Here is a 13,250-nt window from a genome sequence, read left to right as displayed (position 1 = left end):
GTAGCTTGGAGAAAGTATTTAAAGTTGCTTTCTTTCAACCTCTCCCTCCGTCCTCCTTCCCCCATTTATTTGCTTCCCTCCCTTCTTGTTTTGCAGCTCTCAAACATCTGTTGTGTATTCTACGTGGCTCTTACATTAAGCAAGTTTTGGCCACCCTTGTTATAGTGCCATACTAAGCAGTGTTATGTACATGCATAATTGCCATCAAGTTGCTCCACCAAGGAGCTTTCAAGGCAACTAAGAAGTGGTTTGCTGTTGCCTTTTTTTTCTGCAGAACTTGGCATCCCATTCAAGTATTGACCTTGCTTAGCTTTTGAGATTTGACAAGATTGGACTATACCAATATGCCATCTCTCCCAGTAAGCAGAATTACACCTTTCTAAATCCATTGGAGTAAATGGGTTTAGACTTGTGTAGCTTTGCTTAGGATGCCACTACAATTTTTTTTTTAAGTATGCCTTTAAATTAGCCTGCATTAACTAAAACTACTCTCTAATGATAATCAGCTAGAGATTTACAAGATGTCCTAAATATAGTTACACCTTTCTAATCCTAACTCTGTTTAGGATTGCACTGTCAATTGCACTGTCAGCCTCCAAATTTTAAAATTAAACTTCATTTTAAATGCACTGAAGCTTGTAGCCATATTGAAGCTATGCTGGCACAGATACACACACACACACACCTGCAGTGGCAAATGAGAACACATATTTTATATTTTGGGGTTGCTTCCTCTGTTTGCAATGGAAATTTGCATCAGGATTAGATACAGTCATAGGAGGGACACCAAAGCAGAAATATCGCTGTTTCATTCAGCATGGTGATCTGTTTTTGTTAATTGCAAGCCATCTTCCACCACAGAAATCATGGATCCACGGCTTCATGGCAGCGCCAGAGACCAAAAACTTGGTTTTGGACCACAGATCCTCATGGAGTCACATGATTTTTGTGTTGGATCCCCCCAAGCTCACCATCCAGTCACATATCATGTCCATGGGCAGAGTTTACACCACAGAAATCATGGATTCATGGCTTTGTGGCAGCGCCAGGGACCAAAAACTTGGTTTTGAACCACAATTCTGCATGGATTCCAATGATTTCTGCTTCAGATCCCCCGAAGCTCACCATCCAATCACATATCATGTCCATGAGCAGAGTTTGTACCACAGAAATCGTGGATCCATGGCTTCGTGGCAGTGCCAGGGACCAAAAACCTGGTTTCAGACCACGGATCTTAATAGATCTTTCTGTTCTTGCTTCGGATCACCCCAAGCTCCCCTTGGTGTCATACATTATGTCAATGGCCACAACTTATATCCTAAAACCATGGATCCACAGCTTTTTGGTGACACCTTGGAGCAAAAACTGGTCTTGCACCATGGATCCTAATAGATTTTTCTGTTCTTGCTTCATATCATCCCAAGCTCTCCCTCAAGTAATATATCATGTCAATGGCCACAACTTATATCCCATTACCGTGCATCCACAGTTTTGTGGTGACACCATGGAGCAAAAACTGGTCCTGCACCATGGAACCACATGGATCCTCATGGTTTTTGCTCGGGATCATCTGAACATCAACATCAAACCATGTATCATGTCCATGGGTAGAGTCTGCACCACAGAAGTTATGGGTCCATGAGTTCGTGGCAATCCCATGGAGCAAGAATAGAGTTCCAGACCATAGATCCTCATGGATCCTCAGAATGTCAAAGAATGAATTTTCGAAACTTTGTGGGTGAGCACCACAAACTCAACATCTACTCGCTTATCGCATCGCTGGCCATTGTTTATGGCACGGAAGTTTACTCAATCATCTCCACACCATCATGTCACGAAATCGGATATCTAAAGGACAGATCTCTCATAGATTCATACTTATGATTGGACCCTCTGAAATGCAACACTGAATCACATTTCACAGCAGGGTCCACAAACTATGGCACAAAAAAAACCATTTTGTGACACCAACTTTATAAAGAAACTTTGGTAGAAACATGGATCATCATGTAGCATGTCAGTTCTGCAAGTTCTGCTGACTATGGCTCTTTGGGCTCAAAAAAGGGGTAAGGGAGAAGGATGAAGCTCATTCTCCCTTTTCATGGTGTTACCAATCCAAAGTTGGCCCCTATGGTGATTTCTCAACATGGAGCCCACAGCTCCCATCCTGCTGAAAATCTCTACAGCAATCTTGTGTTTCATGGTCTTCTTTCACCCTTTGTTTTGCGATGCTAGAATACAGGTTTTCCTTTGTCGACTTATAACAGAATTAATTAGGGTTGCCAAGTCGAATTCAAGAAATATCTGGGGACTTTGGGGGTGGAGCCAGGACCAAGGGTGAGACAAGCATGATTGAACTCCAAAGGGAGTTCTGGCCATCACATTTAAAGGGACTGCACATGTTTCAAATGTCCTCCATTCATTAGAAATAGTGAAGGATTGGGCACCTTCTTTTGAGGCTTATAGAATTGGACCCCCTAGTCTAATCCTTTTGAAACTTGGTGGGTATTTTGGGGAGAGGCACTGGATGTCTCTACCCCAAACACAGTCCCCGCAGAGCCCCAGATAGCTGTGGATGAATTTTCCATTACCTATGGGATTCGGTCTCCTTAGCGAATAATGGAGTGTCCAGCAGACACTACCCACCCTCCCCCCCGCTTTCTGACCCTGAAGTGAGGAAGGACCTCCAAACAGGGGGATCCTCTGCCTTTACCTGGGGACTGGCTACCCTAGTTTTCAGGTTTAAGTGTAGGCCAGAGTAGAGTGAATTACAGTAATCTTGCCTGGAGGTGACCACTGCATGGATTACCGTGGCTAGGTCTGAATGAGGCAGGAGGCGAGCTAGTTGCCTGACCTGGCGTAGTTATAGCAATGTGTGTGACCTGGGCCTCCACTGGAAGAGAGGCATCCAAGGTCACTCCCAAGCTCTTGACTGTTGTTACCGGTGTTGAGGGTGCCCCATCAAGAGCAGGCAACCTACACTCCAGCTCCAACCCTGGTCCCCCCAGCCACAGAACCTCCATCTTTGAGTGGTTCAGTTTCAACCTACTCTGCTTCAGCGAGCCCACCACAGCCTCCAAACCCACAGCCAAAGATGACGGGATTGAGGCCGATCACTCCAAAGGGAGTTCTGGCCATCACATTGAAAGGGACTGCACACCTTTTCAATGCCTTCCCTCCAATAGAAATAATGAAGGATAGGGGCACCTTATTTGAGGGCTCATAGAATTGGCCCCTTTAGTTCAATCCTTTTGAAACTTGGAGGCTGTTTTGAGAAAAGGCAACAAATGCTATGCTGCAAATTTGGTGCTTCTACCTCAAAGAATATCCCCCCCCCCAGAGCCCCAGATACCTGCGGATCAATTCCCCATTATTCCCTATGAGAATCATTCTCCATAGGAAATAATGGAGTGCCCAGTAGACATTTGCCTCCCCCCCTCCACTTTCTAAAGCGGGAGGAGAGCCTCCAAACCAGGGAATCCCCTGCCCCCTCCCTCTCTCTCTCTCACACACACACACATTTATTGGGTCTGGTTCCTCCACAACTTTACTTGCTCTGAAAACGAAAGCAAAACAAATGGAGGGTCTGTGCTCTGACAAAACTGCTGCTGACTCTTCCCCATGAAGCGCTTCCTGTTTCCTGCTCAACCTTAAAGGCACACATTTTTTAAAATGGACCTTTTGCAGGTTTCTAAACCTGCCAGAGCTCTAGAGATACATGGTGACTATGGGGGAGGGGCTTCCCCCGCCGGCCAGCTGGCTGGGGGCGGGGGGAAGCCTGTAAAACCAAGGGATCCCCCGCTGGGACCTGGGGATTAGGAAGCCTAGCACTGGAACCACTAGAGTGCAGTGGGTCTGATACCCCTCACGCCAATAGGACCATTCTCAATAGTGCTGAAAGGCTGCATTCTCCCAGGCTCAGTTCTGGGAAAAGTTATCCATCAGAGCAACTAAGGCACTTTCAACTTCAAAATCGGAACTGAAGCTAAATAATGAGTCTCCGCCCCCCCCCCCCCAAAAGTCTGAAGGTATATACTACTACATACTCAAATAACCTTCCCCTCAAAAAGAGATACTGCTGCCAACCAATTGTTATTCCAGTCATTTTAGTCTAGGAAGAACTTCCTCTAAGGGTTTCACTACTGCCTCCTTTCAAGCAGCAGGGATGGTCTCCGCCTGTAAATCATTTACTGCTCCCTTGATCCGAACTGAAAATCCCCTTTCATCTAGTGTCATGATGGACAAGGCATGAGCTTTGACAGGATATGACATTCTGCTTCATGCAGCTTTTTCACATCCTTAGGCCAAAAATAACTGAAACTCATCCAGACAATAGCACAATGTACTCTACAGTAATTCTGATACTGTCCTGCCAAAATTTTGGTGTCTAAATCCTGGTGGATATAAGCAATTTTATCACTAAAATGTGTATCAAACAAGTCACAGCTGGCCTTTGATTGCACTGGAAGCAGGCCTTTGAAGTATGCTCATGGAATAACAGGGAAGCAGTGCAGATGCTGGAATAATGGTGTGATGCAGTCTCTGCAATCCATCCCATTTAAACCAGCAGAGGCTTCTGGACAATGCAAAGCCTGTCCGCCTTAAGAAAAGACAAAGTGGATAAAACTCTGACCCAAAGCAAGCCATGAACAATATCTCACCACTATTGATTACTCTTCATCCCAGGGAATGAGGAAAGCTGAAAGTAAAGCTATAGGTGTCATATCTTTGTTTTCTCCCTAATGTGCCTTAGAAAAACCCAAGTTTGGTACCTGAGGCTAGGAACTGTTGTGGCATTATTTAGCTTTTTGTCTGGCCAAAGGAAGATGGGGGAACAACAAAGGAAGATTGGGGGAAAAACAAATTTGTGAAAGGAGGTAAAACAAGCCAAATATACAACAATGTGGTCTAACTATTTTGGGCTTTTCTCCAGGTCTTGGAAAAACAAAACAAACAACACCAAGTAGAAACCTGTACTGTTAATTAATAGGCTTTTACTTCTTGTTCTTCTGATTTATGAGAAAGGAGAGAATATGCATTCCTGGCATTGCTTCTTGTATTGTTACCAGGGCCAGGCTATTTGGTGCCTTAGGCGAGGCTACCTATCTGTACCCCCAAACACCAATTTTTAAAAAACAGACAAAATGTAGGAAAAATGAATGGTAATCTTATGGTCTTTCCACAGTGGGGCTTAAACATTTCCATTATAAGAGCCAACAATATCAAGCCACAGAATTCTATTGTATCAGTGAGCCTGTTCTCTTAGCATTGTGCTATAAATTGAAGAAATTGTTAAACAAATTAACTGATAGCTGTGATATGTGGAACATTTTTTTCTTGATTTTATCATGATAGACTGACACTTTTCAAAGTAAACAGAATCACACAAAGCACTGTTGCCTCTGCTTCTTTGTAATGCTGGGAAGAAAGTCTCCTAAGGATAGCTAAGGAACATGAATATACACATCTAATTATATTTGCTATATTTTCTCTCTAATATCATTGGTGAAACCCACTATTTTTACATTTTTCATTCTGAGTTTGATTCCAAATACTGTGTTATTAATTTTTCAATTCCGTGTGGACTTAAACATAGAAAACTTCCCACTGAACTCAGTGGACTTATTTATGAATACAAATGCTTGAAAACATCTCTAGTTTTATTTGATTTCTCTGCATTAGTAAAAGATTGCCTAAGCAGGCTTCACAGTGACACATTTAATTTAAGTCCCTGGTTTTGTTTGTGGAATGCTTTTTCAATAGCCTTCTAACTGGGACAAATTGTAGCAGCAAGTTGCAAACCACTTATGTTCAGGGCATTATTTGAGCAGGAACGCACAAGAACGCAGTTCCACACAGTTCCAGCTGGCTTGGTAGATTGTTCTCTAATCCTAAAACCTAAAGTAGCCCTCTGGTTCAGACTAATCAAATATGATCATCTGAGATCCCCATACCTGGTTAATATCTCCTGATTTAACATCAGAACATCCTTCACAGCTCTCCACTTTCAGACTATGCAAACAACTCTGTTAACTGATCGATTCCACATCCCAACAGAACAATTGCATTTGTGGTTCTCCTGCGATAGAGAACCTTTCCCATTATATTCTATCTTGTCCACTCTGCAACGCCCCCATAATTATATTTCTGTCTGGAATACTAACCTCCTTAAAAGCAAGTTCAGAAATGCAAAGATTATATTTCTGTTATATGACAATGATGCTCATGTGTCCTATAGAATATCTTTGTTTGCCTTTGCAGCTGAGAAGATAAGAGCAAGAGTAATATCAAATGCTGTAACTTTTTGAGGTTGGCCTTTCTGGGAAATTTTTAAGGTGTTAATTGGGAGCTTTGCTGTTTGTGTTCTGTTTTGAAATGGCCAATGGCTATACACAATAAATTTTTGACTGACTGACTGACTTGTACACAATATACAATAGGCTTGCCAGTCCTCAGGTCTGGGCAGGGGATTCCCTGGTTTTGCAGGCTCCTCCCCACTGCCAGCCAGCTAGCCAGTGGCGGGAAGCCCTGCACCAACAATCACAATGTGCCTTTAGATCTCAGGCAGGTTCAGAAGCTTGCAGTTCCTTCTGTATGTGCCTTTAAATTTCAGCAAGACTGAAGCTTCAGGGGGGTGGGGGGAATCAAGAAGAGTAGTGTGTATGTGTGTGAGAAAGAGAGAGGACGTGATAGAGTCCCTCTGTTCATTTTCATTCCTTTCAGAAGCTGTTTGAATTGTAGAAAGGATAGTAAAGTATTAATTAGAACCTGAGTATGGGATAGAGGAAAACTCCACCCCCTAGACCTCTCTCTCTCTGTGTAAGTTGGTTGAAATACAGCAGATTGTTACATTCAGCAATTCTGGTGAGTACATTGCCCCAGGGAAATCATAAAACTATGGGCATGCAAACTGTTTATTTGGCTGCTTTGTGAGTGTGTGGGTATTCATTTTAATTTAGTGGAAGTGCAGCTGTTGTGGAACCATTTGAATGCAAAAAAGAGTATGAGAAAATGAAGACTGTATTCAGGGGGACTGCACTGCTGTATTTTTATTTATTTATTTATAGGGAATGGGAAAGTCTCCTGGCTCCACCCACAGTCTCCTGCCTCCATCCCCAAACTCCCCAAATATTTCCTGAGTTGGACCTGGCAACTTTAATATACAGGCTTGGAACCCAAGAGTTCCTTTAGATAACTCTGTGGATTTGCCCTGCTAAAGCCATTCAGATGTTTAACTCTCCCCCTTTGAATAACATATCCACCTACGGCCACACCACTCTGAACACACCCAATCTCGTCTGATCTCAGACTAACATATCCTGCTCCATGCCATATCACAAATTTCTGTGGAAACTCTTCTGTTTTAAAAGTCATTTAACATAAAATGGGAGACTGCTGGTTAGGAAACACACATCTAAGCCTCCTTGAAAACATGGATCGATGCCTGTGATAGCAGGTCTAAAGAGCTTCTTAATCCTATCTTCTAAAACAGACTCAATGCTTTAAAATCTTTCGTAGGTATATTACTAAGCTGCAAGCCAAAGTCTGTACAATCAAGATTTCCCCATACCGTATATATCCCTCAGCAAGTATTTTCTCCCTTCCTGCTCCACATACATTTTCATCCAGTGGCATGAGGCTTTATGTTAAGTTCAAACAGGCAACAATATATTGAACATACATGCAAAAGTTGCACAGGTTCATAAGCCTACTAGGAGATCTGCAGTCTAAGTAAACCTCTAGTGCCTTTTTTAATACTTAGGAAACAAAGTCTTAAGATGCTGGTGTTAAACTGAGCACCTGCCACAGCTGGAAAAGGAAGGGATTGTGAAGCTTTAAAACAGTGACTTACCCACAGGTCCAGTCAGTGCAGGAACTGAAAATGTAAGAATAAAATAAAAGATTTACAAATTATTGAAACTGCTTTGTACTTTTAACAAGGTATTATAAAATATAAGACAATGTAGATACTTACCTGCCTATTACTTCTTTAGCAAAGGACAGTTTCTAGAAAATTAAAAAAAACAGATTGCAGGTAAGGATCAGTATTCTGCATATTCAGAAATTATATGTTTGCATTTTTTAAAAGACCATTCCTTATTATTTGGCAGTGCCTGGAGAGGCCTGGATGCTCTAAAGGTGATCAGAGTCCAATAACACACAGTTCCAGGACAATATTTATTCAGTTGGAAAAGAAAACTTAGACTCCTGACTGAGACCCTGAAGGACTGAAGCTTTTTAGAGAAGATAAAACTGAGCTAAATGGACTGAGGTTTCAGTAGCATGCAAAAATGGATGTTCAAATTCTATTTCTGGACTTTCTGTGAAATAGATTTAAATCAAATCTCCTGTAACTCTGTTTCCAGTGCTTCTGTCTGCTCTCCCATCACCATCACTGTCAACCACTAAATGCAGAATAGCGGCAATAATGGAAGCAGGTAGAGATGAGAAAGGTTAGCGATATAACAGCAGCAGGCAGTTATGGAAAATGAGCATGCATGAATTCTGTGAACTATGCTAGCTTGCATTTACAACTCAGCAAATGTCACTTGTGCCTGATTTGAACAGTTGCTCTAATTCCAAGTATGAAAGCAGGGTTGTCAGACATAACAAAAAGCATAAGATGGTGGAGATACTTACTACAGGGGGTGGTGATCTTCATTGCTGTGTGATGACGTCATTTCTGGTGTGACCCAGAAGCACCAGCATTGCCCTGGTTTAACGCTGGCACTTCCAGGTCATGCCAGAAATGATGTCATCATGTGGTGATGAAAATTATCACCCCCTGTTTTGTTTGCCTGCATTAGCAGGCATCAGTTTGCCCACTATGATTGGGCACTTAGAAAGCCAATCTGAAAGCCCTCTATAAAGCTATGTTTCACTTAGTTGAATGTATTTCCTTCCACATACATTAGGATGTGATCCTTAACATAGCTGTTGTTAGGCCTTAATTTTCATGCTTCAATTGAAGGGAATTAAATTACTGAGGCATGGGTTCAGGAGTCAGTAGTCATCCTTAAACGCCATGACTACAGTTTTTAAAATGCCAACCAGCATGATCATGTACTAGCAACCTTAACATAGCTGTTATAGCAGTAATGCCTTCTGACATTTAGATCATTATAAACTCTAGAACTCAGAATGAAGCTAGTAAAGCATGGAGAAATCTGAATCTGATAACATTTTATTCAGTTTGCTGGGTGGGTAAACCTTTTTCATAGTTAACTTAACTGGTTACCTCCCATAAGCCTTCAAGGTACAGAGCCATAGGAATCTAAATAAATATGTTAAATACAAGCACTCCCAATTAAGGATCAGGCATCCATACCATCAGTAACTATATTCCAGAGGCTGTGAACACACAATGGACATGGGACTGACACTTTTCCATCAAGTATCCTCTGGCATGGAAAAAATTACTTTAAACAGGGCTTTTTTTTGGTAGGAACTCATTTGTATATTAGGCTACACCCATGATGACACCATTGTTTCACACAAGGCTTTTTTAAAAGAAAAGGTCCAGCAAGAACTCCTTGGCATATTAGGCCACAACCCCTGATGCCAAGTCAGCTGGAACTGTGTTTCTGCTCCAAAAAAGCCCTGCCGTTAAAAAGAAAACCTTTTCTCCATCAGAAAAAAGCCATTCACTAAGAATAAGACCCAGAATCTGACAAACGATTAAGATCATATCTAGGTTTTAAAGATGGTTTAAACTTAGTGCAGAAATTTGTTTGCTTGTTTAGATGTAACTTTTTAATTGTTAATAGGTTAACACTAATATTTGGGGGGGAATTGTCTAATTTTTTTAAAAAAGAATTCATTCCTGAACACTACAATAATGACGTTTTATTATCTGCTTCTACATTTGAAACATGTATTTTCACTAATACACAGTTGATTTTACTTGTTGTATGTAACTATTCATAGTATTTGTTGATGAATTTATATTTTCCCCTATCCCCTTTAACCTTCTGTATCCCACTTTTTCTTAGGAAAGTTAAAAAAAACCCCACCTCAATCATGGGGGGGGGGGGAGTCATTCACTATCAGAGAAAATCTTTCTCCATTGAAGATCACACACAACTACTAAGTAACAATCTCAAAATCACTGCATTAAAATACCTAGGAAGATTCTGGATGGTGAAACAAGTAGAAAAACAGCTATTCATAGAGTTTACTGTTTATTCCTACAGTCCTCTGATAGCTACAGATCCATTAAAACAAGGCCACAAAGAGACACATAGGAAGGGGCACCACAAGGCTCACAAGGGACAGCATAAAAACAATAATAGGAGTGTGACAATTTATTCTAGATGTATCATTTTAATATACTATGAATAAGACACCTGTTACGATCAGAGATGTCCCTGGAAATAAGGGATTCTGAAATATACATCTTTGAAGAGAAACCATTTTTTCTCTATACATGAGCATTTATTATGAGTATTATGACATCAAAGCATCAGTAGTTTATACACTCACAAAAAAAGTACTTTGCAATGGAAGACTACCATAAGCATCCACTTTCCCATTCTCTAGTCTCCCTTTCTCAGAATGGAATAGAAGAAACCTGAACAGCAAATAGGCTATTTTCCAGACTGTCATCCCTCTCTAAATTACTTAGACAGCTGACCTGGTCAAGACCAGCAGGCTTAAAATAATACTTACTAGAAGTGTTTGGGTCTGACAGCAAATGGAGTCATGCTGTCACCCTGGATATTGTCAGATTAGGTAGTTACCCTAGCTTGTCTGGACTTAGGACTCCAAGAAGGTAGTTTTCACACAATGTACCAAAGCACTCTACATAGTCAGAAACACTGACCCCCCCTCCCCCCACATACATTATTTAATAAGCCATGCTTCAGGTTAAGATAGGTGAATCTATTACCTCTGCCAGATTTTTGTGTGTGTGCAAGTAGAGCAGTTATCACAGGAACTGCTTGTTGAATTCTTCAATCTGGCAGCAGAAGGCATTGATGGATGTGGATCTTTCCCTTGTTCTCCTTTCTCCATGTGCAGTCCTTTCTTCCCTGAGGAAAAATTATTCCTTGGATTGTAGAACCCATGTAGTCTAGGCTTTGGATTTGGAGAGGCCGCATCTTCTGTCAGTGGAGCTGTGCTGAGGGAACAAGGAGGAGAGGGAGATTTTGCCTCCTTTCTCTCCTCTATGTAGCCTTCCGCTATCCACAGTGGCTATTAATAGTCCACATGGGCCTTGCAACCCCAGGAACCAATTTTCTCGAGGAAATAATTGGGGGGGGGGTTAACAAGGGGGTTATTCTTGCACCAAGAGATCACTGGATCGCAGCATTGGATACTTGTCTTGAACTGAATCTGTGTTTTCTATTATTTTCTCCCCTTTTGAAAAATAGTGAATCCCTTAAGTGAATGAAGCCTAGTTTAAACTAATCAATAGAATTATGACTTGAAAGGGACTCAGAGTTTCATGCAGTATTATTATCAAACAAATAGAAAAATGCTGAATGGGTGAGTTAAACCAAAGCCTCACTCTTCCCTTCACCAATTTGCAATAATAGCATGAGGTTCATAAGAAATCTTGAGCTCAGAGTTGAACACTTTCCTGATTCATACTTTTGCTGTTCATACTGTTGCTGTTTAGCTGATGTATCTGCCTCATAAAAGGCCTTCAAAAGTGAAAAGTTACGTTTGTAACCCCTTTCTGAGCCCTTATGGTGTCGGAAAAGTCAAGTGACTGCTTCTCAGTGACAGCAACAAATTTACTCTTTATTCTTCCCTAGCAGGTTCAATGACTTCAGACAGTCTGAAACAATTCAGGCAATTACTGACACCAAAGTTTTTTTTTCCTGGCACAGGAACTGAGATCACACATTCCATTCCTTGAGCTATCATGCAAACAGACCTACTCCACCTGCAAGGACAGCTGTGAATACCATTACACAACCAAGACATTATGCAGTTAATTGTAAAAGGGAATACTAATAAAGCAGCCTTCAAAATAACTTATTAACAATCCATCATTGTTTCCTCCTCAGCATCCCCAATCCTTACTCCTTCTAAAGGAAGCTATTTACCGTCCATATTTATATGATAAGTGGTATTTGTAACAAGTTATATTTATACAATAACAGGTAATATTTATATGGTAACAAGTGATGGAAATCACTACACTGTTCCAGTGAGGACTAAACTAAACTTCTGACAAGTACTTAAAAAGAGCCCCAATGGAGTGAAACCAGCTTCCTGCTTCCTTTGTAATGCTTTTGATATACATACATCTTACTAATATATTTATGACATGGAATGCTGGGTCTGTGCGTTACACCTTCTCCCATGCTTTAGATCTTTTGCATTTTTTGCTTGCAGATTTCCTCCATTTAACATTTATTTGGCATCTTTTTTTTTTGTCGTTTGTCGTTTTCCTTTTCTTGTCTGAATTCCCCCCTTCCCCATTTTTTACTCATTGAACAGGCTCCCCAGACTCTTAGAGCAACATGCTTAGCTTTCTGAATCACAGCCAGCAGCCATGCGGCTTACAGAGATTTTTCACTTGGGAAGAGGTGTTAATCTTTTGCTTCCTGTCATCACTGTCCCAGGAAAAATCCAAGTTTTAGCCTTGGCTCCTGGCCAATCTCAGCAGAAAATGCCCAGTAATTACTGCCAAGACTGGCCTATTCCTGAGAAAAAATGGATAGTTTGCCAAATTCTGTAAAACTCCAAATCAGGGGGCCCAAATGTGCATTTTGTTGGATTTGTTCAGCAGCACTAGCTGTTGCTGAGGGAGTGTGCCCTCACTTGTAGGGAGGGGCATGAACTAGCTGACAATCAAAAGTTCATCATGAATTTAGGTTGGTTCACAAAGTGATGTTGGCCGTTTGAAGAACTGCCATGAACTTCCAAGAATTTTGACGCAGTTTGTGAACAGCAGAACCTTTCTGCTCTTTATGAGAAACAGATGAAAGGTGGGAAGCTCCCCACCACTTAGCTGTTTGGTTTAGATCACTCTGGGCCATTTAAACCAAAAAACTGAGCAGTGGTCTCCACCACTCAGCTGTTTGCGAACCCTTGCTTTCAGCTTCCCATGGCTTTTTGGGGGGCCTTAAATGGCAAACTCCTGCTTTCTGCTCCCCGTGAAAAGCCACAGGGAACAGAAAGCAGGCTTCAGATGGCTCTGATCCATTTAAACCAATCAGCTGAGTGGCAGTCCTTGCTGCTCAGTTGTTTGGAAACCCCTGCTTTCTGGTTTCCATGGCTTTTTGAGGGAAGCAGAA

At 41.5% G+C, this 13,250-nt stretch overlaps 1 protein-coding gene across 1 annotated transcript in view; it reads right to left on the bottom strand.

The window, feature by feature from the left end:
• The window catches only part of IMPG2 (interphotoreceptor matrix proteoglycan 2), a 115,124-nt gene that overhangs the window by 66,150 nt on the left and 35,724 nt on the right, over nt 1-13,250 (bottom strand). Inside the window, exons 4-5 of the mRNA XM_060234569.1 lie at nt 7,976-8,007; nt 7,853-7,876 (exon numbers count right to left, since the gene is read on the bottom strand). Of these exons, the coding sequence (XP_060090552.1) occupies nt 7,853-7,876; nt 7,976-8,007 (56 nt within the window). The remainder of the gene's footprint in view (nt 1-7,852; nt 7,877-7,975; nt 8,008-13,250) is intronic.

Source organism: Heteronotia binoei, chromosome 3, assembly GCF_032191835.1.
Source record: "Heteronotia binoei isolate CCM8104 ecotype False Entrance Well chromosome 3, APGP_CSIRO_Hbin_v1, whole genome shotgun sequence".
Taxonomy (NCBI): domain Eukaryota; kingdom Metazoa; phylum Chordata; class Lepidosauria; order Squamata; family Gekkonidae; genus Heteronotia; species Heteronotia binoei.
Note: the sequence above shows the minus strand (reverse complement) of the source record. Positions and strands in the feature narration are given on the sequence as shown.